The 27,942-nt window shown below is 37.8% G+C and overlaps 1 protein-coding gene and 1 long non-coding RNA gene across 5 annotated transcripts; one reads left to right on the top strand and one right to left on the bottom strand.

Annotated features, from left to right (window-relative positions):
• Nucleotides 1-771: 771 nt before the first annotated feature.
• Nucleotides 772-19,260, bottom strand: LOC126974222 (peptidoglycan-recognition protein LB-like). Of its 4 annotated transcripts, none has more exons than XM_050821681.1 (5): nt 19,195-19,260; nt 13,974-14,065; nt 10,905-11,133; nt 3,233-3,351; nt 772-1,522 (listed from the first exon to the last, which is right to left on the bottom strand). In XM_050821681.1, exons 2-5 carry the CDS (start codon nt 14,053-14,055, stop codon nt 1,263-1,265), a joined length of 690 nt encoding a protein of 229 aa, XP_050677638.1. In that variant the 5' UTR covers nt 14,056-14,065; nt 19,195-19,260; the 3' UTR covers nt 772-1,262. The 4 variants fall into 4 exon arrangements, with proteins under 4 accessions (XP_050677638.1, XP_050677636.1, XP_050677639.1 ...); XM_050821679.1 differs by having other exon boundaries at nt 19,174-19,244; XM_050821682.1 differs by having other exon boundaries at nt 19,170-19,219.
• LOC126974235 (uncharacterized) lies at nt 8,895-9,735 on the top strand. The gene is made up of 3 exons (XR_007731490.1): nt 8,895-9,168; nt 9,275-9,474; nt 9,575-9,735. It is a non-coding gene; the product is annotated as an uncharacterized LOC126974235 (long non-coding RNA).
• Nucleotides 19,261-27,942: the final 8,682 nt, after the last annotated feature.

The raw sequence follows: 27,942 nt of genomic DNA, 5'->3' as shown, positions 1-27,942 counted from the left end.
CACCATAGTTACGTCTTGATTCACGTCCGCCATTCTTCATTTCAATTAATACTCATCAATTGATTTACTCGCTTTTGGTTAACGCGGCGATGTCATATCAAGTACCTACCTTCTTATCTAGATTTCTTTTGTTTTTATAGAAGACTAGGACAAATTAGCGGAGGGGGTGTGTGGTGGCTGATGGTTAGGTGAACCTTCTCCTGCAATAACAATAGCGTTGCTGATCTTTTAGAAAGGTGTATGTGCTAATTTTGAAGGTAAAACCATGTCATATAGTCCTGGAAACACAGCACAAGGAACCTCGTACCTCATTTCTTTGGAACCATACATCCAGATAGTGGGAAGATAATAGCTATGTTTGTGGCGTGTCCTGGTGGGATTCGGTGGCAGAAATCAGATCAAACAGGTCTTTTAAGCACTCACCGTGATGAATGTGGTTGAAATACACAATGAAGAGACGTATCAGCCGTTCACAGAGCACTGGATTACCGACAATTTGAGCAGCTCTACGTTACATAGATAGATGACAGCAATACTCCAAATGTGGTCGAAGATGCGCTTTGTAGAGCTTGAAAACCTTATTCTCATAATGAGTTTCTTCAAAGCCAACTTGCTTTTGCTTTCCAGCTGGAGCGGTATTAACTCCATATTAGGCACTATTTAACAAGCTATTTTTGTGGTTTTGTATCAATTTATTTTTTAACGCCATCACTATTTAATGAATGATTTATTGTGTTAAGTACTTGAACATAAATAAAAGAGATGAACCTTAAAATATGTTTATATTATAACTTTATCAGAATTACTTAATGCATGAAACATATACCCCGCGTGGTGGGTTGATACAGAATGAATGTGCTTGAGTCTTCGAGAACCGAAGAACTGATTTCCAGAATCCCTTGCTTGAGTATCTGGCAAGACACATATTCTATTTAAAACGCTTCGAACAATACCTATTGCAATGTCTGCTACATGGTCTTCGCCGGCAGAACCCGGAAACATCCTTAATATACGACCGAGACGCCAATGAAGTGGTTATGTATTATCCCTCTTTCAGTAGGAGCATGTAGTCAATTCGGATATCGAAAACTCAAGCAAATTCGTTCGATTCGTTTAGTGAACTATGAACATAGGCGACAACGTACTGTAATCTCCGCAAAATGAGAGTGGAATAGGCACTGTATCAGATCACACTTTAAAAAAGTAACATTTCCTCGGTTTCCAGGTCTATAATATCATATTTATAACTATACAATTCTACGCTAAAGTCCTTTCTTCTTCCATTGCTCTCTTATATGTTTTGGTATCTCTTTGACATGAATTAAATCCGATTTAGACGCAGGAAAATTACTGAAATATTTCCATTTCTGGATCTCTCTGAACAGCGCATCACCAGGACATTCGGTTTCTCTCACTTGTCGATGACCAACGAGCTTGTAATCCACATTTATGTAGCCTTTGTCAACTCCGGCAGATATCAAAGATTTAGCAGATTGTAGCTGTTTTGCCGGCGGTAATGTATCTGGGAAACATTTAGCTGCATATATAAATTAGTTTTTGTTAGGGCAGTCAAAATGTATATTAAACATTGTGGAGGTTGAAGTCGAAAGTTGAAGACTGTGAAATTTATCTTAGTAGTTAGAATTAGTCGTATGTATTTAAACAAAACACCTTTTAAAGGATTAAAACGCGGGTAGTTTTTCTTCCTTTTTTATATCTGCAATCAGTCCCCAACCTATGAGCAGATTCAGATATCTAAAATTTTGTGGGAAAAGTGGTCACCGACTTTTCTGCCCTTTACTTCAAGTCCTATTCGACAATGCTATTTCGCTTGACTCTTTTTCGATGGTTTATAGTGAAGTAACTCCACTGCCAATGGGTTTGAATAAATTGCTAGGCGTTCTTGGTAATTTGAAGAGTATTGTTTGATTTCCCCCTTTATTGTTTTATATTAAAGATCTTCATGAAAACGCGTGTAGTTGTAGCGTAAATATATAATAAGTAATAAGTCCCCTAGAAACCGACATCTAGAAAGGTCTTGAAACGTCAGGTTGACTAAAAAAATGCATGAAAATGTAATATAATAACACTGTTAAAATTACACGGGTCTTAATCCTTTAACAAGTGTTTTATTTATTGGTATAACACTCGCGTTAATCAAAGAAAATACAAGTTGTATGTTAGCATTATTATTTCGAGTTTCAGTGTGAAATGCGCTGTGGTTGGTAAAATGACTGCGCTTTATTCCAAAATGAAGAGCGCCATTGTGGTCGAGTGGCACTGTGTGGCAGGAGGCAGGGCGTATCACTTGCCATCGTGTGGACGTCTATAACTCGTATGTTCTTATCACAAAACATCTGTACATACCTATCTTTACATCTACAATTATAAAAAAGAGGTTAACTTTGTTTGTTGAACTGCTCAGAAATAAATTTTTAACTGCCTAATTATAATTTTTAAGTGCCGATACGTAGCAGTATTCAGTCATTTTACCACTCATACACTAATACAATCTGCATTCGGCACATCAAGACCCTGTATTTTATTACTGCTAACTAACTATGACTTACGGTACGCAGACGTGGTCACAAAGTATGGGCCTGATGAAAAAGTTCATAGTCGCTCAGAGGGCAATGGCTATGCTCGGAGTTTCCCTTCGAGATCGAATCAGAAATCAGGAGATACGAAGGAGAACGAACGTAGTCCAAATGATTGCGAAACTGAAGTGGCAGTGGGCAGGGCATATAATTCGAAGGACAGATGGCCGTTGCTGCAGTAAAGTCCGCGAATGGAGACCACGTAAGGGGAAGACGCAGTGTTGGTAGGTCCCCACAAGATGTACCGACGATCTGGTCAAGACCGCCGGAATACGTTGGATGAGGGTAGCGTAGGACCGATCGTCATGGAAATCTATGGGGGAGGCCTTTGTCCAGCAGTGGACGTCTTACGGCTGGTGATGATGATGATGAAACTAACAATATTCGCAGCTAGATTGGAGCGAACTAGAAGTTTGGCGAGGGAATACATACCCATGTGAATATTGTTTTCCATCCTTTAAATATGAGTGACTGGTCAATTTTCACCATCAATATCAATAATTAATCATGCGTTTTGTAAACTTACCAAAACAAGATAATAACAACAGTCTTAAATTAGTGCATTTCAATAACTAACTCGGATACATTTTTATTACTACTGTGTGCACATTTCGACAATATAAGAATATGCTCACCTGTCCAGTCACCGATGAGGCATATTCCTATACTATAGTTGTTAAAGTGAAGAGAATGGGCACCGACCACCTCCCAACCACGACCTTCGTATACTGAGCCATCTCCGCCCACTGCAAAACTGAAAATAAACGATTTACCAGTGGGAGGCTCCTTTGCACAGGAAGCCGGCTAGATTATGGATACCACAACGGCGCTTATTTCTGCTGTGAAGCAGTAATGAGTAAACATTACTGTGTGTCGGTCTGAAGGCCGCCGTAGCTAGTGAAATTACTGGGCAAATGTGACTTAACATTTTATGTCTCAAGGTGACGAGCGCAATTGTAGTGCTGCTCAGAATTTTGGGGTTTTTCAAGAATCCTGAGCGGATCATATATATTCATATGTAGCGAATTACTTTACAAAATTAAAACAAATAATAAATAATAATAATAAAATCTTTTTTTTTATGGAATAGGAGGACAAACGAGCGTACGGGTCACCTGTTGTTAAGTGATCACCGCCGCCCACATTCTCTTGCAACACCAGAGGAATCACAAGAGCGTTGCCGGCCTTTATTTCAGGCATACCACCCAAAAAACCAACCATAAACGAAATACTATTTTCGATGTAAGACTTACTGGATTATACGATATATTGCAGATTAACATGCTTGGCTATAAATTGATAGTAATGACTATGAATAATAGTAAAAATGAAATTATATCCGTGTTTTAATGAGAAACTGCTACAATAACATTAGAATACCTACAAAGGTAAATTTCGCCACTATATACAAGACTATCATAGCGCAGATGGGATATTGGGTGATCCGGAAAGCAGAAGACCCCGGTTCGAATGAAGATGTCCTATAAATTCAAATTCAAATTCAAATATTTTTATTCAAAATAGGTTTTATAATCACTTATTGAACGTCAAAATCTACCACCCATTCAAAAGAGACTGCCTCAGACCTGAGAAGAATAGGCGCAAGAAACTCAGCGGGCTCTTTTTTTTTTTAAATAAAATATGGATTACAATGTAATATCGTACAATAAACATTAATAATTAAAGAGCCTGAGGGTGTTCGCTTTAATCCCAGTCCGTGGTGTCATTAAGAAAATCGTTTATGCTATAATAACCTTTCCCACACAAACGTTTTTTAACAATTCTTTTAAATTTCGTAACACATTTGTTTTGTACATTTTCTGGGATCATATTGTATATACATCGCCCAACAAAAGACTTACTAACTCGACCCAACCGAGTAGTAGGCATAACAAGTTTATGTTTGTTCCTCGTGTGAACATTATGAATGTCACAGTTTCTAGAAAATTCCTCAATGTGCTTATGAACATACAAAACATCATCAAAAATGTATTGAGAAGCAACAGTCAAAATGTTTATTTCTTTAAATTTTTCTCTTAATGATTCTTTAGGACCTAGGTTATAAATCGCGCGAATAGCCCTCTTCTGCAGCACAAAGATAGTATTAATATCGGCCGCACTGCCCCATAACAATATACCATAGGACATAATACTATGAAAATAATTAAAGTATACTAATCTCGCCGTATCTATGTCAGTTAACCGTCTGATTTTCTTAACCGCATATGCTGCAGAACTAAGCCTATTCGCCAATCCTTCAATATGGGGGCCCCACTGCAATTTGGAATCAAGAGTAATGCCAAGAAATATAGCAGATTCCACTGGTTTTACCACCTCTCCATTTAATAAAATATTCGCATCTACATTTTTGACATTTGGCGCGGTGAATTTAATATATTTGGTTTTATGATTATTTAACAATAAGTTATTGGCGCTAAACCAGTACACGATGTCAGATAGAGCATTGTTTACTTCGTCATGTAAAACTTGGCTTCGTTTCACTTTGAATATAAGTGAAGTGTCATCCGCAAACAATACCAGCTTGTGTTTTTTTCGACAAGGTTAGGTAGATCATTTATATAAATTAGGAAGAGGAAGGGTCCAAGAATAGACCCTTGTGGTACCCCCATACCGAGAGGAGTCCCAGGAGATCTCCTGCCATTCACCTCGACCCTCTGAATCCTATTATTTAAATATGAGATCAGAAGATCGAGTGCAGATCCTCTTATACCATAGTGGCATAGCTTCCTGACCAGCGTTGAATGTTGAACACAATCAAAAGCCTTAGATAAATCACAGAAGATACCAAGTGCATTCTGTGATTCCTCCCAGGCCTCAAAAATATTCCTGATGAGTTCAACACCTGCATCCGTAGTCGTAGTTCAAAAATTTTACTAATGGTCGGCAACACCGAAACAGGGCGATAGTTATTCGGGTCAGAAGTGAGTCCCGATTTAAATATTGGTGTAATTTTACTATACTTCAGAAGGTCAGGAAACACGCCATGTTCAATACAGCTATTAAAAACTAGTGCTAGATATGGTGCTATGACGTCAATAACAGAACTTATTATTTTTACAGATATGCCCCATATATCGGCAGCTTTTTTCATTTCTAAGGATCTGAAAGTTTTAAGAAATTTTGTTTACATTCCTTAACATTTTCCAAAAGAAGTGACTCGGCAACACTAGGTAGGCTAGACAAGGGTGCTTGAGATGGAAACTGGAATGTCAGAAAAAAATTTCTCAAAAGCAGAAGCTATTCCCTGCTCAGAGTGGATTTTTTATAGTTTTTTTTGTTCAAGTTTTGTACCTTCTTGTAAATCCGAACATGGCTCGGTCATCCAGGCACTATGCAATTATTGGGTTTGAGCAGGTTATCAACTGTAAAATAGATCCTGCAGATGAAGCCGCAACGAGAGTTGACACAAACATATCAAGATTTATGAAAGATCCGACACTCAATGGAAGACGCAGGTCGCATGGAACCCGAGAGGTCGCGGGTTCGAATGCCGCATCGCTTATAAATTTTCTCTTCAAAGTTAATTTGTCATTGACCATTCCTTGATGACTAGCATAATGAATCTCAGAATTCAAGATCGGTACTAACTCATGAAGTTAAGTATATATCATATAGTCTAGAGATTAGGTTAAGTATCCTTTAAATTAATATTGACGATAGTTATCACGGGGAGTGTTCCGATGAGCTGTTCACCTGATTCCTGCCGCCGAAATACAAATTCTCACGACCCGCGACAAATTAGGATATCATCTCCACCATCAGATACTCCACTGTGCGCTTTTCAATGAGCTTTGTTCCACGTACTACAAAGCTGGGGTATTAGCTTGTGTGGTGTTTCCGGGACGATACGACATGGGTACCTTAAGGCGCTATAGTCCTAAAAAGTAACATTTTTAAAAATCTACTTAAAATACTTCTACAAATACTACGGTTCCAATTTTTTGACATGTTTATCTTCATTTCTTTATCTAAATTATCGCTGTTTCGAAAACACGATTACGAAAAAAAAATTCGATAGATTTATTTTTTGAAAAATAGTCTTTTTTATTTGAATTGTTTATATTATCATAAAACTATGATAGCTATAAACACAAAACTTATTTTATTCGATAGTTTATTAGTATTTATAAGTTTTAACTGTGGGATTTATCAATACGCTTTGTGAATTATTTTATATTAATTTTTTTCGTAATAAACTAAACGCGACGCCTTGGTTGCATGCTCGCTCAAGCCAGCAGTACGCCCGTGACCACTGTCAAGGAAGGTACTGTGTTCGTGTCTCTCGGGCTCACATTACGTAAGATTTTAGCAAACAAGTACAAAGCGGGAATCATAGTAAAAAAATAATGATGATGCGACAGCGTATTTGTTGAAATATATATGTAAATGTAAGTCGGAAAGTACTAAAATAAAATTTATGTAATATTATTTTGAATATTATGCCACGCGGGATTTTTGTATATATGTACTTTAGGGAAGTTAGATAAATCCAAGATGACCGCCGCACAAAATTATGATTTCAGCAATATGGATATCGTGTCCGAGGTTCTCGAGGGTGCAGACAACGATTTTGTGATCATTTTTGAAATCCAAGATGGCCGTCGCACAAAATTATGTTTTCAGCAATATGGATATCGTGTCCGAGGTTCTCGAGGGTGCAGAGAACGATTGTGTGATCATATTTGAAATCCAAGATGGCCGCCGCGCAAAATTATGATTTCAGCAATATGGATATCGTGTCCGAGGTTCTCGAGGGTGCAGAGAACGATTGTGTGATCATATTTAAAATCCAAGATGGCCGCCGCGCAAAATTATGATTTCAGCAATATGGATATCGTGTCCGAGGTTCTCGAGGGTGCAGAGAACGATTGTGTGATCATATTTAAAATCCAAGATGGCCGCCGCACAAAATTATGATTTCTGCAATATGGATATCGTGTCCGAGGTTCTCGAGAGTGCAGAGAACGATTGTGTGATCATATTTGAAATCCAAGATGGCCACCGCAAAAATTATGATTTCAGCAATATGGATATCGTGTCCGAGGTTCTCGAGGGTGCAGAGAACGATTCTGTGATCATTTTTGAATTCAAAGATGGCCGCCGCTCATAATTATGATTTCAGCAATATGGATATCGTGTCCGAGGTTCTCGAGGGTGCAGAGAACGATTGTGTGATCATATTTGAAATCCAAGATGGCCGCCGCACAAAATTATGATTTCAGCAATATGGATATCGTGTCCGAGGTTCTCGAGGGTGCAGAGAACGATTCTGTGATCATTTTTGAATTCAAAGATGGCCGCCGCTCATAATTATGATTTCAGCAATATGGATATCTTGTCCGAGGTTCTCGAGGGTGCAGAGAACGATTCTGTGATCATTTTTGAATTCAAAGATGTCCGCCGCTCATAATTATGATTTCAGCAATATGGATATCGTGTCCGAGGTTCTCGAGGGTGCAGAGAACGATTGTGTGATCATATTTGAAATCCAAGATGGCCGCCGCACAAAATTATGATTTCAGCAATATGGATATCGTGGCCGAGGTTCTCGAGGGTGCAGAGAACGATTCTGTGATCATTTTTGAATTCAAAGATGGCCGCCGCTCATAATTATGATTTCAGCAATATGGATATCGTGTCTGAGGTTCTCGAGGGTGCAGAAAACGATTTTGTGATCATTTTTGAAATCCAAGATGGCCGCCGCACAAAATTATGATTTCAGCAATATGGATATCGTGTCCGAGGTTCTCGAGGGTGCAGAGAACGATTGTGTGATCATATTTGAAATCCAAGAAGGCCGCCGCACAAAATTATGATTTCAGCAATATGGATATCGTGTCCGAGGTTCTCGAGGGTGCAGAGAACGATTCTGTGATCATTTTTGAATTCAAAGATGGCCGCCGCTCATAATTATGATTTCAGCAATATGGATATCGTGTCCGAGGTTCTCGAGGGTGCAGAGAACGATTCTGTGATCATTTTTGAATTCAAAGATGGCCGCCGCTCATAATTATGATTTCAGCAATATGGATATCGTGTCCGAGGTTCTCGAGGGTGCAGAGAACGATTTTGATTTTGTGATAATTTTTGAAATCCAAGATGGCCGCCACACAAAATTATGATTTCAGCAATATGGATATCGTGTCCGAGGTTCTCGAGGGTGCAGAGAACGAGTGTGTGATCATATTTGAAATCCAAGATGGCCGCCGCACAAAATTATGATTTCAGCAATATGGATGTCGTGTCCGAGGTTCTCGAGGGTGCAGAGAACGATTATGTGATCATATTTGAAATCCAAGATGGCCGCCGCACAAAATTATGATTTCAGCAATATGGATGTCGTGTCCGAGGTTCTCGAGGGTGCAGAGAACGATTATGTGATCATATTTGAAATCCAAGATGGCCGCCGCACAAAATTATGATTTCAGCAATATGGATATCGTGTCCGAGGTTCTCGAGGGTGCAGAGAACGATTCTGTGATCAGTTTTGAATTCAAAGATGGCCGCCGCTCATAATTATGATTTCAGCAACATGGATATCGTGTCCGAGGTTCTCGAGGGTGCAGAGAACGATTTTGATTTTGTGATCATTTTTGAAATCCAAGATGGCCGCCACACAAAATTATGATTTCAGCAATATGGATATCGTGGCCGAGGTTCTCGAGGGTGCAGAGAACGATTTTGTGATCATTTTTGAAATCCAAGATGGCCGCCGCACAAAATTATGATTTCAGCAATATGGATATCGTGTCCGAGGTTCTCGAGGGTGCAGAGAACGATTGTGTGATCATATTTGAAATCCAAGATGGCCGCCGCACAAAATTATGATTTCAGCAATATGGATATCGTGTCCGAGGTTCTCGAGGGTGCAGAGAACGATTCTGTGATCAGTTTTGAATTCAAAGATGGCCGCCGCTCATAATTATGATTTCAGCAACATGGATATCGTGTCCGAGGTTCTCGAGGGTGCAGAGAACGATTCTGTGATCATTTTTGAATTCAAAGATGGCCGCCGCTCATAATTATGATTTCAGCAATATGGATATCGTGTCCGAGGTTCTCGAGGGTGCAGAGAACGATTGTGTGATCATATTTGAAATCCAAGATGGCCGCCGCACAAAATTATGATTTCAGCAATATGGATATCGTGGCCGAGGTTCTCGAGAGTGCAGAGAACGATTCTGTGATCATTTTTGAATTCAAAGATGGCCGCCGCTCATAATTATGATTTCAGCAATATGGATATCGTGTCCGAGGTTCTCGAGGGTGCAGAGAACGATTGTGTGATCATATTTGAAATCCAAGATGGCCGCCGCACAGAATTATGATTTCAGCAATATGAATATCGTGTCCGAGGTTCTCGAGGGTGCAGATAACGATTTTGTGATTATTTTTGAAATCCAAGATGGCCGCCGCACAAAATTATGATTTCAGCAATATGGATATCGTGTCCGAGGTTCTCGAGGGTGCAGAGAACGATTATGTGATCATTCGAGGTACCGTATTCGAGTTACTCGAGGGTGTCGAGGGCAAATTTTGAACGGTGGCCATCTTGGATTCCAAAAATGATCCCAAAATCGTTCTCTGCACCCTCGAGAACCTCGGACACGATATCCAAATTGCTGAAATTATAATTATGAGTGGCAACCATCTTTGAATTCAAAAATGATCACAGAATCGTTCTCTGCACCCTCGAGAACCTCGGACACGATATCCATATTGCTGAAATCATAATTAAGTGCGGCGGCCATCTTGGATTTCAAAAATGATCACACAATCGTTCTCTGCACCCTCGGTAATCTCGGATACGATATCCATAATGTTGAAGTCATAATTTTACGCGTAATTTAACATTTCTCTCATACGTCGATAAAAAGATTTACTTCAAAAATGCATAAAAAATATTATCACAGTAATTCCGTACTCTAGCACAACTGTAAGTTTTAAAAAATATTACGCGGTCCTTTGGGTCGGCGGTCGTTGACCCGCATCGCTCGGTTCGTTCTCAGCCATGCCCGACGCCTGTGTCCATGCGTACCTATCGAATCTAACGTTCGCTCAATTTTTACCTAAAGTGTTGGGAAAACCTCGCCTTAAAAAAAGAACGTACACCTTCCGTAAGGGCCAGCAATGCTCCTGTGATTCCTCTGGTGTTGGGCGGCGGTGATCACTTAACTTTGTCACACAGTTTGTCCCCCCTTTTCCATAAAAAAAAGTTTGCATTTCCTGTATTTGTAACTGTAGAGTAGTTTATAGAGTACATTCTACGCTCGTCTGAACACTTACTTGTAACCAATATCCCACCAGCCCCGCGTGTCTACATGAAACCGTAGCATCTCCGTCATTGCTTGTTCACACTGACTCCTCGTAAAGCAAGCTGGTGGTGAATACGAATGGTGTATTACCACGAATGGGACCGGAGTCGATAATGAAAGGTACTGCTTCGGTGTATCTGCATTCCAACCTGAACGTGGAACGAATTCAAAATCATAAGTTGATACCTCATTTTCAGAATCTGAAAGAAAAACAATTGCTTGGTTAAAATTGGCCTTCGTTCTAGTAGTAAAGTGGGGGGCTGCGCAGTTTGTCGGAATAATATGTATATATCATTTGTAATGTTATATCAGAAATAAAAAAAAATATAAAAGAATATCTGGTTGGAATATTTGGTTTAGCAGATTTATAAAAGAAAAGAAAGTTCAATTCATTGACGGCCGTTCCCAATATTCAGTCTATTTCTTATTTGAGATATAAATAGTAACTATCGTTGAGTTTTCTGTCCCAATAAACTTATCGACAGTAACTCACCTTATCCGTACACGCTGTCTGTCAATGGGACGAACGACGTACAGCTTACCAGCGAGAGAAGTTTGTATGGAAATTTAAATTCACGCGTCGCAATATAAAGCCATAAGAATGACTTATCGGGTTTATTGGGACAGCTTCAGATTATTGACAGCTAATTACTGACAGTAGAAGGTAGTAATTTATCTCTATCTGTAGGTAGTATATTGGGAACGGCCGTTAATCACTTAGGTAAAAATTACAATTATGAAAGACTTTACCACCACTTCGAAAATGTTGAGCTTTAATGAGAAAAAGTGGCAAGAAACTCATTGCCACTCTTTTAAATCTAAGTACCTACTTATATTTACAGATTTGTCTATTTCAAATATACATGGAGTGATGCACCAAAATTATTCTAACGTTTTGACTTACTTGTGTAAGTTAATAACTTAAAATTGTAAATTATAATTAATACAAGACCGACCAGGCACCACAATCAGCGCCCGTTCACGAGCATGACGCATGCACCAGCCATCGCTAACCTCGCTATCTTAGCGACCTGCCCTACGACGCCACCACGAGCCATTTAAGCGAACATGATAAACTCCGTGCTGGAAACTTGGTCAGAAAATATGTGATATATATACTGACGAAATACCTCACAGTAAAAGTAAAATATTTTAAAGTTAAGAACTTTATAGTGAATTACAAGAATCCAGATCTATCTAACTATCGTTTTTTTTATGGAATAAGAGGACAAACGAGCGTACGGGTCACCTGTTGTTAAGTGATCACCGCCGCCCACAATCTCTTGCAACACCAGAAGAATCACAGGTGCGTTGCCGGAAAACATCTTGATCTCCGACAACGTGCAGGGACAGTTATTAAAGGAACGGAACGCAATTTTTGAATCTATCTGTCATCATATAATCTATCTTCCTTCTTCTTGCCTCGACTCGTGTTTAAATATAATGAACGTCTGAAGAATATTAAACACAAAGACACAGATTTGTAACAGAACTTTTTTAAAAAACAAGTGTTCAACGCGTGTTTAACTTTTTTGTGATAACACCGTAGGTAAATTATTATTATTATTATTTCAACAGATTTTTGTTCTCGACTTTAGGTCGGTAATGAACCTAAGAACGGGCATATGCCAAGTAACTTAGTTCAAGTGTTTTGCGAATGAAGATGTGGTGTTGATGAGTTGTGTGTTAATGAATGATGATTGGTATGATTTTCGTCTTGGATTGAAAAGAAGTTGGGTTCATGAAACGGTGGTTATTATAATTATTATTTATAATAGACTAAGCAGCTTTCATTATTTGCCATATCTATTCAAATGTTTGTCCAGTCTATTCTTAAACTGATTAACAGATTTTGATTTAACCACTTCCTTGGGCAATCTATTCCATATATGAACAACTCTGTTGGTCAAGAAGTGTTTTAATGGATTTGATGATACTAATTGATATTCTAGCTTCATATCATGTCCCCTTAGTCTGTGTTTAAGAAAGGTAGATAGTAGACAAAGATCTTTTAGTAACGATCAACTGAATAAATGAATTAGAATGGGGCAATCGTCACCATATACAATATAATTAATACCTACATAGATATAATTGTAATGTAAAATTATCTTGTGGAATAGTGTTTCGAACACGAAGTACGAGACTTGATGGTCTTTTTAAATATTTGCTCAAAACAAACAAAAGAGGAAGCTATAATGATATGTAAAAATTCTAAACAATTCTGAGAGGCCGCTGTATTAATTTGTTAAGAAATGTTAATTATGAATTTGGCATCATTGTTATTATATTGGCAATCACACACTCTGTTTAAATTTCAGCAGCCGAGCATTTACGGTTTTGGAGATACAGATAGACTATATTCTTAACGGGAAGGGTTTTTTTTAATGAAAATAAGGGACGAGACGAGCAGGACGTTCAGCTGATGGTAATTGATACGATCAAAGAAGACCTGAAGATTGATGCTTAATATCGATAAGAAGGACATGTTAGGGCAATAAAACAATCACTACAGTTAAAGAGTGGGTCAATAAAAATGCTTGGTCTCCCGATATAGGTTGCCCTTCTCTGTCTGCCGCTGGTTTGAGTCATATCTTTTCGAATATATTTTCTGAATATTCATTTGAGTGATTGACTTCTACCACTCACACCCACCCTTCCATGCAAAGCCAAATAAACTTTATTAAATTAGTCTTAAGTGCTTTAAATCATCACTGTAAGTATTTCTTTTAAATTACTGAATTTACCATATTATATTTGAAAAAGTAGACCTCGAGAAAAGTAGCGTCCGTTCACAAGCATACGCATGGACCTGCCATCGTTTCCCTTGACCATATTTTAAGGAAGTGAAAGATCCACCCACCACTGTACAATGACATCTTCAATGAGCATGACCAAATCTGCAACAAGAACTCAACCAAATAGCAAGCAGTAACTTCATACCCGACCCGTCATACAATTATTATACCTTCTTAATAACTGTCACTATCCAATATACCTGCGGTTGCTAATAACATAATTTCGTTTATGTTTTACTCACCAATTGGAGCTGGACTACTCATAACGTTGATCTGTTGCCACAAGAACAAAACACTGACCATAAACAGCAGAAGTCTTGCCATGACCGAATAGCTGAAAATAATTTGTAATATTCATACAATTATTTATGGTTTTAGCATATATTTGGAAACGGCTTTAAGTACTTTATTGAAAAAAGTGGAATTATTTAATCGCAGATCCTTTGATTTTTTAACCACCAGGTGGAGGCTCGTTTGCACAGTATGCCGGCTAGATTATGGGTACTACAATGCTGCCTTTTTCTGCTGTGAAGCAGTAATGTGTAAGCATTAGGTACTGTGTTTCGGTCTGAAAGGCGCCGTATCTAGTGAAATTCAAATTCAAATATTTTTATTCAAAATAGGATTTAAAATCACTTATTGAACGTCAAAATATACCACTCATTCAAAAGAGACTGCCTCAGACCTGAGATGAATGGGCGCAAGAAACTCAGCGGGCTTTTTTTTTTATCGTACAATAAACATTTATAATTAAAGAGCCTGAGGGTGTTCGCTTTATTCCCAGTCCGTGGTGTCATTAAGAACATAGTTTATGCTATAATAACCTTTCCCACACAAACGTTTTTTAACAATTCTTTTAAATTTCGTAACACATTTGTTTTGTACATTTTCTGGGATCATATTGTATATACATCGCCCAACAAAAGACTTACTAACTCGACCCAACCGAGTAGTAGGCATAACAAGTTTATGTTTGTTCCTCGTGTGAACATTATGAATGTCACAGTTTCTAGAAAATTCCTCAATGTGCTTATGAATATACAAAACAATATCAAAAATGTATTGAGAAGCAACAATCAAAATGTTTATTTCTTTAAATTTTTCTCTAAATTACTTTACTTTCTCCGGGGCTTAAAAAGAATAGGGGAGTCCAAGGCCAATGGGTGTCGTAAGAAGCGACTAAGGGCTTTTTAGAATTCGGAGAGTCACCTACCGTCTTTTGACGTCAGTACAATCGTGCCAGACTCGTCCTGGTTAATTAACACACTGGCACGGAATACTGGCGTGAAGTAGCGGCCTAGTGCCGCTATGTTTGGCATAGGTTAGTGTCGAGGACCTGTGGCGATTCGATTTGCATTGGCGTATGGTCTGTCCCAATTGGTTGAGTCACCAACGCGGCTCCCGGATGTGGATAGCCACATGCCGTCCTTATTAGATCTTCTGCTGACTATACATCCCGATGGTTACCAGGTCTTTGTCGACGCCCCTCTCGGAACGTCCGACCATTGCCTGATTAGGAGAGTAGTGCCTATCCGACGCCAACGTCGCAGACCACCAGCGGCCCGCCGCGTTTGGCACTACAAGTCAGCAGATTGGGATAGGATGCGTTACTTCTTTGCATCCTACACTTGGGGCGGGGTTTGTTTCCCTTCGGATGATCCTAGTGCCTGCGCCGTTGCAGCAGCCGATGTGATACTACAGGGCATGGATATTTTTATACCAAGTTCTGTAGTACCGATCGGTGGCAGATCACAGCTCTGGTTCGATGCGTCAGTTAAAGAAGCATTTGACTGCAAAAAACAGGCCTATCGAACTAGGGTTGCGGCGCTGGGCACAAAGGATTCGAACAGCAAAGTTCTTAAGAGGAAATATAACCATGCCTCCAGATTTTTTTAGCGGCAAATCGCCCGTGCGAAGTCAAAGCACGTCGTCAAAATCGGCGAGCAGCTTTCCAGTTACCCGACCGGAACACGCAAGTTCTGGTCGTTGTCGAAAGCTGCTCTTGGTAACTTCAACCAGCCGTCCACGCCGCCGTTGCACATGAGGAATGACACCCTGACCCATACGGCAAAAGAGAAAGCCTGTGCGCTCTTTTCGCCTCCAACTTGACTCTTGACGACAACGTAGAGCAGCTCGAATTGTCGGGGACCCAGTGCTTTTTAAACGGCTGGACTTGGCTTTGCGTAGAGACGTCGATTCATTGTCTTCTATCGCATTTATCACGAACAGTGTTCCGAAGAGATGTTTCACCTGATTCCTGCCGCCGAATTGCACCTTCGCACGACACGCCACATGTTAGGATATCATCCCCACCATCTGGATGTGTGGCGGTCCTCCACAGTGCGGTTTTCAAGGAGCTTTCTCCCACGTACTACAATGCTGTGGAATGATCTTCCTTGTGCGTTGTTTCGGGGACGATTCGACAAGGGTACCATCAAAAAAAGCGCGTACACCTTCCTTAAAGGCCGACATCGCTCCTGTGATTCCTCTGGCGTTGCAAGAGATTGTGGGCGGAGGTGATCACTTAACAACGGGTGACCCGTACGCTCGTTTGTCCTCCTATTCCATAAAAAAAATATTACCGGGCAAAATAGGACTTAACATCTTATGTCTCAGGGTGACACTCTGACTTTTTGAGGTTTTTCAAGAATCATAAATTTACACTCAATTAAAATCAAAACATATGGATAGTACTGGACTTCCACATAATAACGCCTCATTCAATAAATTTTCTTTATATCATCATCTACAACTCAAACCACATATTAGCAACTATCAGATCGAGAGGTAGCCACAGGTTCAATATCTAGGACTCCTCCTCGACCGTGAGCTCACATTCTAATGAGAATGTGTTTAACGATTAGTGTACCAGTGGGATGCTCTTTTGCACAGGATGCCGGCTATATTTTGGGTACCATAATAGCGCCTATTTCTGCCGTGAAGCAATGTGTAAGCATGTGTTTTCCAATGAAGGGCGCCGTAGCTAGTGAAATTACTGGGCAAATGAGACTTGACATCTTATGTCCCATTTGTGACGAGCGCAGTTGTAGTGCCACAGAGAATTTTTGGGTTTACAAGGGCAGGACGTTATTATCATAAGGTGAACGTCCTGCTCATCTCGTCCCTTATTTTCATAAAAAAAGGTCACGCTGTCCGTAAGGCAGATAGCCTACCGCTCTGGGAGACAGTCTGCAGTGTTTACCCTGAATGCCAGCTTCAAAAAGGCTTTGATAAAAATTAATTAGGCAAATTTGTATATATAAATAAGCACTTCATAAGAATAATTATCAGGATATTTAGGAGTAGATACTGAATACTATATATATACTGTATACTACCCTCACCATAGCGTAAAATAACTTACCAGAGAAAAATTATGACCGTAAAACAATCAGCGAATCACTTGAGTGCTGATGAATTGGCATGAGAATTCAATAAAAACATAAATTGTTAGAACTTATAATTCGTCGAATGACGAGTACAGCTTAGATCATAATAATATGATGTAAACATAATTAATGATCCTTACGTCATTCTAATGCTGCTCATTACTGATCAACGGAAAATTCCACTGGCCGTATATTTTTTATTTATCTAAATAACCAAGTAGATAGATAGTTGAACAAGATATACCAAGAGTTACGAGCGTTACGTCACTCGAACGCTTGGCTTAGTGGAAGTGCGCTCGGACGGAAATTAATTATAATGATATCACTTTAAAAATGACAAATTGTTAAGATAATACAGTCAAAAAATATTAACAATTTGAAGGATCTTGAGTGTGTCATTGAATGCGTCGAATAGATAGAGTCTTTCCGCCTTAAATAGCCGCTAAGAAGTATTTTTTCTCATTCTGACTTAGGTCAATAGAAGAAGACAGAGTGAGAATTAGCAATGCTTTAAGTTAGCAGACTATTATGAATAAGGGGGTTAAGGGTACGGAGAACTACATGCGTCGCGTAGGGTATAATACGGTATGCGACTTAGATCTGAATAAGTTTTGCTCAGCGTTCAAGATTCAAGATGAGAAAAGGTGCGTTCACCAGTGGGAGGCTCCTTTGCACAGGATGCCGGCTAGATTATGGGTACCACAACGGCGCCTATTTCTGCCGTGAAGCAGTAATGTGTAAGCATTACTGTGTTTCGGTCTGAAGGGCGCCGTAGCTAGTGAAATTACTGGGCAAATGAGACTTAACATCTTGTCTCAAGGTGACGAGCGCAGTTGTAGTCCCGCTCGGAATTTTTGGGGGTTTCAAGAATCCTGAGCGGCACTGCATTGTAATGGGCAGGGCGTATCCATCAGCTGAACGTCCTGTTCGTCTTGTCCCTTATTTTCATAAAAAAAAAAGATCAATGCTGTTGCAAAAAGTATTTTTATATTAATTGAGATATATTAAAGATAAAGAACTACATATATCACACAAATAAAATTACTTTAAGCGGGAGGTGCAGCGGCGGAATCTGCCGAAAACCTAAAGCGGAGGAAATATGCATCACTCGGTGATGGATACATATTTGTTCCCTTTGGGGTGGAGACGATGGGACCTTGGGGTTCATCGGCACAAAAACTCGTTAAAGAGCTATCCAAGCGTCTAGCCGATTTAACAGGTGACCCAAGATCTGGTACGTACGTCTGTCAAAGGATAAGTTTGGCTATACAAAGAGGTAACGTTGCCAGCTTCATGGGCACCTTACCTGCCGATAGCGATCTTAATGATATTTTCTATTTGTAATTTATTAATTTTGTTAGATTAATTAAGTTTTATTTTATTATTATTTATGTAAATAGCGTTATTAATTATTAAGTCATATGTCAATGAAATTTGAAAACAAAATTTTATGAACGATACGGGACCTCTGGCGTTCCTTGCCAGTGCTCTACCAACTGAGCTAACCGTTCGAGTGACGTATCGTCATAAACATATAGCATATATCCCAATACAGTATTTTTTAAAATGGGAAATAATATCTGAAAGTTACCTATACACTTTACAATTCAAATTCGAAAAATAAACAACGGTATTTTGAGGTAACGAACATGAGAAATATAATAATATAATATTGACACACTTTTTACACAAATTATCTTGCCCCAAGTTTAGCATATATAGCCTGTGTTATGGGTTACAAGACAACGATATATTTAATACAATATACTTACTTAAACATACATAGATTCATATAAACATACATAAATACATTTAAACATCCATGACTCGGAAACAAACATCTATATTCATCATATAAATGCTTGCACCTACCGGGATTCGAACCCGGGACCTCTAGCTTAGTAGGTAGGATCGCTAACCACTCGGCTATACAGGTCTATATATACACGTATTACGTACATGAAAAACATTCTTTTGCAAGTATTGCAAATATAAAGTATGATTTGCTTAAAATAATATAATTTTTTTTTTTATAAAACTTAATCTTACTTACTGTCTTGACTACTATACCTACCACGCCTAACACAATTATCATAACCTCACTGCTGATACACGAGTTCAGCTGCTATTAAACTTACTCCAAATATGTACTACGGCTTTATATTAAGACCATTTCGTGCGTATTTAACGGTAAGGTTATTCCCCTGAATAAATAACATGGTGTCAATCTGCGATACGAAAAAATTAATGAGCTTATGATTTTGTTATGTAAAAATACATATTGGTTAAGTTTGCTTATTGCTAAGTATGTTTGTTGTATCATTTTACATATTATACTGTAATTGGAATGATTTGTAAATCGATGGAAACGTAAATCTTGATATAATAGAGTGGCAATGAGTTTCTTGCTACTTCTTCTTATTACCTCAACCCTTCACGAAGTAGCGGTAGATTCAATAAGAAAAATATTTTTTTGACATTCATAAGTGTCATTTCCGTGACCTGCATGAATAAAGTGATTTTGATTTGATTTGATTTGATCTGATACAAAGAGTTCACTATAGTATTTCGTTTGATGAACTTTAGATAATACCACACATTTAGATTATAACAAGTTTAATCCTATTCATTTAGAAGTTTTACTTTAATTAAATATTGGCCAAACTAACAACAAGAAAATAAGTTGAAACCTACTAACATTACTCACTTCTAATGTGAAAAATAATTGTTTTGAAGTTTTACGCGTATTCAAAATTATTTTGGGAATAGCACGCATTTTAAATATTTTAGATGCTGTTACACAATGTACAAGTAAAGTTACGAATAGGCTACCTGCTACTTATCTATCGAAAAAAGACATCGTATGCGTTTCAAAATATATAAATAGTATTATCTAGTAGGTAAGTGCCATTTAAATTATAGGATTGATGTAGTAGCAAGTAAAATAGTTATCTGCCTGGTACTGAATATCCTGTAAGAGTGACAAGGATTTGACAAAATAATGTCAATTTATGAAATGCTAGGGGAGAGACTAAATAGGGATTTACTCGAGCGTCATGGGCACCTATTGGATTGTGAAGGTTAGATGTAAAAAGAAAAAAGTTTATATGATATGTACCCTGTCATTGGTTGGGGGAGCGTGCACAACAAGGTAAAAACACATTCACAAAGAGATATACAAAGTCAAATTCGAATATCGAATAAATAAATTTGTTGAAAGTTAAAAATCCACCAATCATTCGGTGCCTTAGACCTGAGAAGAACGGGCGCAAGAAAATCAGCGGGCTTTTTTAATAAAAATATAAATGAAATCACTACATAGTATAAAACAAAGTCGCTTTCTCTGTCCCTATATCCCTAATGTATGCTTAAATCTTTAAAACTACGCAACGGATTTTAATGCGGTTTTTTAATAGATAGAGTGATTGAAGAGGAAGGTTTATTGGTATCATAACATCCATTAAGTCGTGGATAAATACTGTTATTTTTGAGGTTTCTAATGTGATGTCGTAAATAATAACATTTTTTTCCGTTTTCATTGCAAACGCAGGCTGAACCCTACGAGATTTATCAAAATAATGTACTAAGTATTGTACACATTGAAAAAAGGTCTAGGCAAAGGCAAGAAACATAAGTGACAGACATATATACTATGTCTATCACTTATGTTTTTTTTTTGTCATTTACTTTTTACGACAAATAATGGCTAATAATCGAAGCGATTTTAAAAAATACAGCATTAATCCTTATCTAATTAAATACCTTTAATGCATTGTGGATTTAATATAGCCCTATATGGCCCTTTACAGCATTTGATTTAAATGAATATTTATGTTCTCCCTATAACACTTTGAATTTAGCAGCGATCGGACGCATTTATTATAGGAAAATAACAATCTATATATATAAAAATGATATGCTGTTCGTTAGTCTCGCTAAAACTCGAGAATGGCTGGACCGATTTGGCTTATTTTGGTCTTGAATTATTTGTGGAAGTCCAGAGAAGGTTTAAAAGGTGAATAAATAGGAAAATGCTGCTAAATTAAATAAAAACAACAAATTTATTTTTCCTTTGATGTGTCCATACATAATTTCTGTGAGAGAATTTATTGACGCACGGATTGACAGTTCTGCTGTGAAACAATATCATTACGACAGCAGATGAAGTTCATATAAAAACATTATTTTATTTATTATATACAGAACAACATCTGTCGGGTCAGCTAGTACTTAGTAAAAACGTGCTGATATTCCAAAGATAACAGGAAATCTTCATGGTTTTGGGAAAGAAGAATTGTTTTACTCTAAATTTAACGCATGCGGGCCGCGGGCAGTGATGAATAAATCAAAATGACTGGATCGATTTTAATCATTCTTTCAGTGAATGACATAGGCTTTATACTTTATACCCGTGCGAAGCCGGAGCAGGCCGCTAGTTATACATATATTTTTGTTTATTACTCCTTAGTCCTTATGTTCTTTGGTAATTAGTTATTCATTATTGGATAGCCAAAAGACACAAGCATGATAACATAAGTCCTTGGTTTAAAACTCTGCAGACATTATTAGGGAGGGAATAGGGGAATACATTTGTATGATGAAACTGCAGCTTTTAAAGGCATTGAATGATCGGGGAAGTATTTACTAACACGTCAGAATATAATGATAATATTTATCTTGAGATTACCTCACTCTTGTTAATGATGTTTTAATAGAATGATTCATTTGCCTTTTAACTTTATATAAAACTAGCTGTTCCGACAGACGTTGTTCTGTAGATAATAAAAAAAATACGGAATTTGCCAATAATATTTAAAAACATCAAGTATTATTTCGTAAAAAATGCTCCCTGTTGTTACAATGCCATTGTTTAACAGCGGAACTGTCAAACCATGCGTCACTAAATTCTCTCATAGAAAATATGTCCATGCAAAACAAATATTTAAAATAAAAATAATTATGGGTCCCAGATTAAAATAAAAACTATCCTATCTCTCAAGTTGGACCAAACTGCACTCCATGAAGTGCTCCCCATTAAAATCCGTTCATTAGTTTAGGAGTCTATCGCGGACAAACAACGTGTCACGTAATTTATATATATTAAGATTATTATATATATATATTATGTAAGTAGATCTGAGCTACACATATTATGCAAAGATCTACAATTTTTTTGATTCCATATCCTAAATATACCGAAAAACAATTTCTTTTTGTATTTAGAAAAACTGTGCAACAATTATTTTTCAAGACAATATTTAAAAAAAAAACAATATTAACAATTCAGAAAATTATTCGACAAAGCCAAAATCGCTAGTGTTAACGCATACGTTTATCTTAATATATATAAATTACGTGTCACATTGTTTGTCCGCGATGGACTCCTAAACTAATGAACTGATTTTAATGGGGATTTCTTAATGAAGTGCAGTTTAGTCCAACTTGAGAGATGGATAGTTTTTATTTTGATTTGGGATCCATAATTATTTTTATTTTAATTTTTGTTTTGTATGGACAAATTTTCTATGAGAGAATTTAGTGACGCACGGTTTGACAGTTCCGCTGTGAAACAATTTCATTATAACAACAGGGAGCATTTTTTACGACATAATTCTTGATGTTTTGAAATTCCACTAAAACAGTATTTCTTTTTATTATCTACAGAACAACGTCTGTCGAGTCAGCTAGAAATATATATAAACATGATGTTGATAATATTAGCGTCATCGGCGAGGTAGGTGGTTTCTGAGACGCCCCGCGCCTGTGAGCTACTTTTTCGGCCTCCAAGGCCCCCGCCTGACTTCGCCTTAAAAGTCTTTAGGGCTAACAAATTAGGGCACAGAGGAGGTTTTTAGTCGGTTGGGGGTGTTTACACCCGCGCCCAAAATATGAGCCCCATTTCCGGATCTTCAATACGTAAATGTATTTTCCTCCTCTCGAAAAAAAAGAAAGGTGGACCATCACCACGGCGACCCTGGCTCGATGCTTGCCGGTTATGTACCAATGTTTCGCGCTTTAAATTTATATATATCGGCAGCGCTCCTGTGATTCCTCTATTGCTTTATACCATCCGGCGATGCACATGCTCTTTCATAAAAAAGAACTGAGAATTTATACCTATATCCCGCAGAACATCGTAGCACGGTAATACTGCCTTAACTAGAAATAACGATGTAACTAAAGGGTGCTCAAGAAGCAAGGAACTTCGGACGATAATAAGACCCTCGACCGACATGTATGTAAACTTTAATATTATATATTATGCATGCCAAATGTAAATGTAATGTAAAGACTATGGTTACTTCAGAGCTGTAAATACGACGGATCTATACAAATATGCATAATTGTGTTAGATTTAATATTACCTAAGCTGATTATGATATGTTGTCGTAATGGCAATGTCTCTCAAGAATTATAAAATTATATCTCCGTAATGTTGATATGTTAGGCAGATCCAATTTCCAGAAGGAGGTCACTCGTCGAATCCAACTCGGATGGGCAGCGTTCGGGAAGCTCCGTAAAATCTTCTCGTCCCAAATACCGCAGTGTCTGAAGACGAAGGTTTTCAACCAGTGTGTATTGCCAGTGATGACTTACGGTACACAGACGTGGTCCCTAACTATGGGCCTTATGAGAAAGCTCATGGTCGCTCAGAGGGCAATGGAGAGGGCTATGCTTGGAGTTTCCCTGCGAGATCGAATCAGAAATGAGGAGATCCGTAGGAGAACCAAAGTAACCGACATAGTCTAAACGATTGCGAAACTAAAGTGGCAGTGGGCAGGGCACATAGTTCGACGGACAGGTGGCCGTTGGGGCAGTAAAGTCCTCGAATGGCGACCACGTACCGGAAGACGCAGTGTTGGCAGGCCCCCCACAAGATGGACCTACGATCTGGTCAAGATCGCTGGAATACGTTGGATGAGGGCAGCATCAAGAAATATTTGTTAATGACCATAACCGGAATGTGCCAAATAGTCAGTTAATTTTATGATTATAATATAGAATCTACACGGTCTACATGAAAGTAAGTAGAATACTCCATTTGAGAGACGAAGTTTCTTTCAAGGTCTTCGTTTTTGAAGTGAAACTTCTTTAGAATCGTTGTGATTTGAAGTCGATGAAACGAAAAAGCGAGACGATAGAGACAAAAACAGATAAATGTAATAGATTCAGCCGGCGAGAGAATGAGACTGGCACATAAATTCATAAAATTGAACGTGGGAGAAAATGAGATAGGAACCGAGAATAGGAATGAGATAAATACCAGGCGATCATAGTTGAAGAAGAGGTTGTCTCATGTATGATGAATATTCAATATACCTTAATATAGTCTGATGTCATGCGCCTGATGTATGTAACATCAACACCAGGAGACCATAAATATGATAGCGGTGATAGTAATGTCCTTCATAGCGGTTGAAATCGTGTGTCATGTCAGCAACATGTACCAGGACCTCATTTGCAGTTTAAAGGTTCATGCACAATGCACATATTTAAATTATTATAGTACAAGTGCTGACCCGTTGCTGTTCGTTGGTATTCGTAGTTCTCCTTGTGCTCTGTACCCCCTCCACTAGTGCTTACTTAAGGCTAGGCTGGACGAATTTGATGAATTTAATTTTCTTGAAAGTCCATTATTTAAATTATTATTGTTATTTTCTAGAAGAGACGACAAAGGAGAGTTCCAAATGTAACGTGTTGAGTTTTGTAGCAATTTTTGCCGAGAAATATCTCTGTTGTGATAATTTTTGTCTCTCAAATCCCACAAACACCTGTTCTCGTACACGAGAGTGACGAAAAAATCAAACTCGTTTGAACGCTCGACTGGTTCTGACGACGTCATGCATGTTCTGACGCGTTCGTCGTTGCCAGCGTAAACACTGTGATTGGATACCAGGCGTTTGTTTCTTCTGACGAATCCGTCAGAACTCGTCAGAACAAATTTTCGTCAGAACTCGCATCCATAGTAACCCTAGCCTTAGGCAAACTCCCACAGTTTGCTTGGGTTTCAGCGTTGTACGTGTGTTCAACGTACAAAGCTTGAGAAAAGGCATCACAACAACCGTGGTGCTTTGTATACGTGTACAGATATATACATTTGTATTTTTTTCATGATTTCTATGGTAAAATTCTTAAATGATTTTTGATGGTTCCACCACGTGTGAATTGCACACATTTCTTTTATGTTTGATTTCTTTACCGCTTCATGAGACTGTATACCTTGGTGTATACACTACTGAATTATTTGTATTGCGAATATATTGGTATTTCTAAGTCAAAAAAATATAGATTCGGGATAAGTAATCACCAACATATCATATACTTAAACCTTCTCCGAAACACGCTTCATCTTACGTTATTAGTATTATTTCGATCGGTTTTTCTAGTTTTCGTAGTATATCCGAAGGAAAAACCCGGATACTAGTAATATTAGTATAATTAGCAATTAGTAATATTACTTTATCTACACCAATGCTTTTAATCCTCTATAAAAGAGCTTAAAACCTCCTCCTCTATAAAAGTTAGCTTATTGCCAATATTAAAACACCCAATGTTCTAATAACCATTACATCATCCCAACGAGTGTTGTAATGTTGTACTGAATTTCATAACAACACTCCTACGTTTTTTTTTCGATCCCTTCATGCGCAAAGAGTTTCAACAGACAGCCACATTCTTATTGCTCGGTGCGTGGTATCTGTATGAATTTCAAAAAAAGAACATTTTCGTTTATGCGCGTTCCACACTACCAGAACGTCGCGCGCCGTAAAAAAAAGTAGGTTATTCGAATCCCCGCCATTTTTTTTCGATATTTTTATTGTTTTGTTTACAAAAAATGAGCGATTCATTTTAAACGCTGAATATTCGAGTGAATTTTAACTATTGCACTATACAAAATGTAAATTACTACTTAAATTAATAATTGATACATTAATACTTAGTTAATTTGTATATAATCAGTAATGATTGATATTAGGTTACTACTAGGACTGGTGTTTCAATGTTAGCAGTAAGCTAACTGTTCCAGAATCTTTTAGAGTATTCATATTCTGGGTGTAGATAAAGTCTTTCAATGCAACTGTTGATAATTAGGTATTAAAACACTCATGTGATACTATTATCACACTCGGCTTCGCCTCGTGTAATAAATCCACATTCGTGTTTTAATACCCTTTATTACACAACAGTTGCATAAATAATACATATTGTTGACATAGAGTATGCCATTTCAAAAACATATATGTTTTTGAAATATACATATATATGTTTTTGTTCGTAAATAAAAATTTTTCGCTGTCAATCATAGATATTCTCGGCTAACGGTGGGGTTAAGGGTATTATATTAAAATTTAATTGACGTACCGCCGACCCATTTCAACGTGAAAAAACGGAAAAGTGACCTCGCCTTTACTGCCGCAAACGATGTTTTGACCTAATGCTAGTGTTGACTTCATAGGTCTCCCTGGGACAATAACTCAGCACTCCGCACTCCCACGGCAGGTAGATTGTGTTATTTAGAAATCTAAATTGTCATATTTTTCTTTTATTAAAATTAAATATATAATATTATGGCCGTTGGGGCAGTAAGGTCCTCGATTGGCGACCACATACAGGAAGACGTAGTATTGGTAGGCCCCCCACAAGATGGACCGACGCTCTGGTCTAGTTGGATGAGGGCAGTGCAGGACCGATCGTTGTGTAGATCGTAGTGTTAAGGGAAGCCTTTGTCTAGAAGTGGACGTCTTCCGGCTGATGAAGATGATGATGATTATCTTGTATTTGTTTACAAAACATACGTTTTATGTTGAATCTTTACTATACTTATTTTCCCCAGCTTTACCTAGGCCCAGTTAATTCTCTTCTATACCCAGCAAACGTTGTATTGTCATATAAAGTAATAAATAACAAAATCCATTGCCATCTTGCAACCCTATTGCGGATCTGTGGATGTAACAGAATTATATAAAAATCGCGATAGAAAATTAGGTGTTTATAGTAGACGGGTGTAAATTTGAATTTGTATGTATTTCTTAAAGTTGTATCATAAAAAAATAAAAAATAAATAATTTATCTAAAAATTAAAAAAAAAATTAGGGGTGGACTACCCTTAATATTTAGGGGGATGAAAAATAGATGTTGTCCGATTCTCAGACCTATCCAATATGCACACAAAATTTCATGAGAATCGGTCAAGCTGTTTTGGAGGAGTTTAACTACAAACACCGCGACACGAGAATTTTATATATTCGATAGCAGTGTACTGAAATAAATAAAGGGAACGAATATCAAAAAATTTATTTGAATTTCAAGATGTCAGCGCTTATTGGACAACTCATTATTCCCATTGCCTTCTTTGTTTCCTTATGGATGACCGCGATATAGCTAATGTACGGTGTTTCAGGTTGTTGGGAGGCACAGGACTGCTTGGAGAACAACGATACATCCGTTTGAACACCTTTATCTCTCTTTTCAATGGTGACCTGAAAAAAAATGTTTTATCAATTACGTAACCTACACCAAAATTTTGCTTAACTTAAAAAAACATCATGTTATAACCAAAATTTGTTTATTGCTATTCAAAATACTCTCCTTTACATTTTAAACATGCGATCGAACCATTTTTTAAAACAGGAGGATCACAGATCTGAAGGCACGTTTTCTACGTGCTGATTGAACGCTATCACTGCCTCTTCGGAATTGGTAAAAGTGAAACCTCTCATCAAATCTTTGATTTTGGGGAAAATACAGAAATCATAGTTGACACACAATTGAGAAATCATTTTCCACCAAATGTTTTTTTATTACTAAGAAGGTTGCAACG

This window comes from Leptidea sinapis, chromosome 31 (assembly GCF_905404315.1).
Source record: "Leptidea sinapis chromosome 31, ilLepSina1.1, whole genome shotgun sequence".
In the NCBI taxonomy this organism is placed as follows: Eukaryota; Metazoa; Arthropoda; class Insecta; order Lepidoptera; family Pieridae; genus Leptidea; species Leptidea sinapis.
Note: the sequence above shows the minus strand (reverse complement) of the source record. Positions and strands in the feature narration are given on the sequence as shown.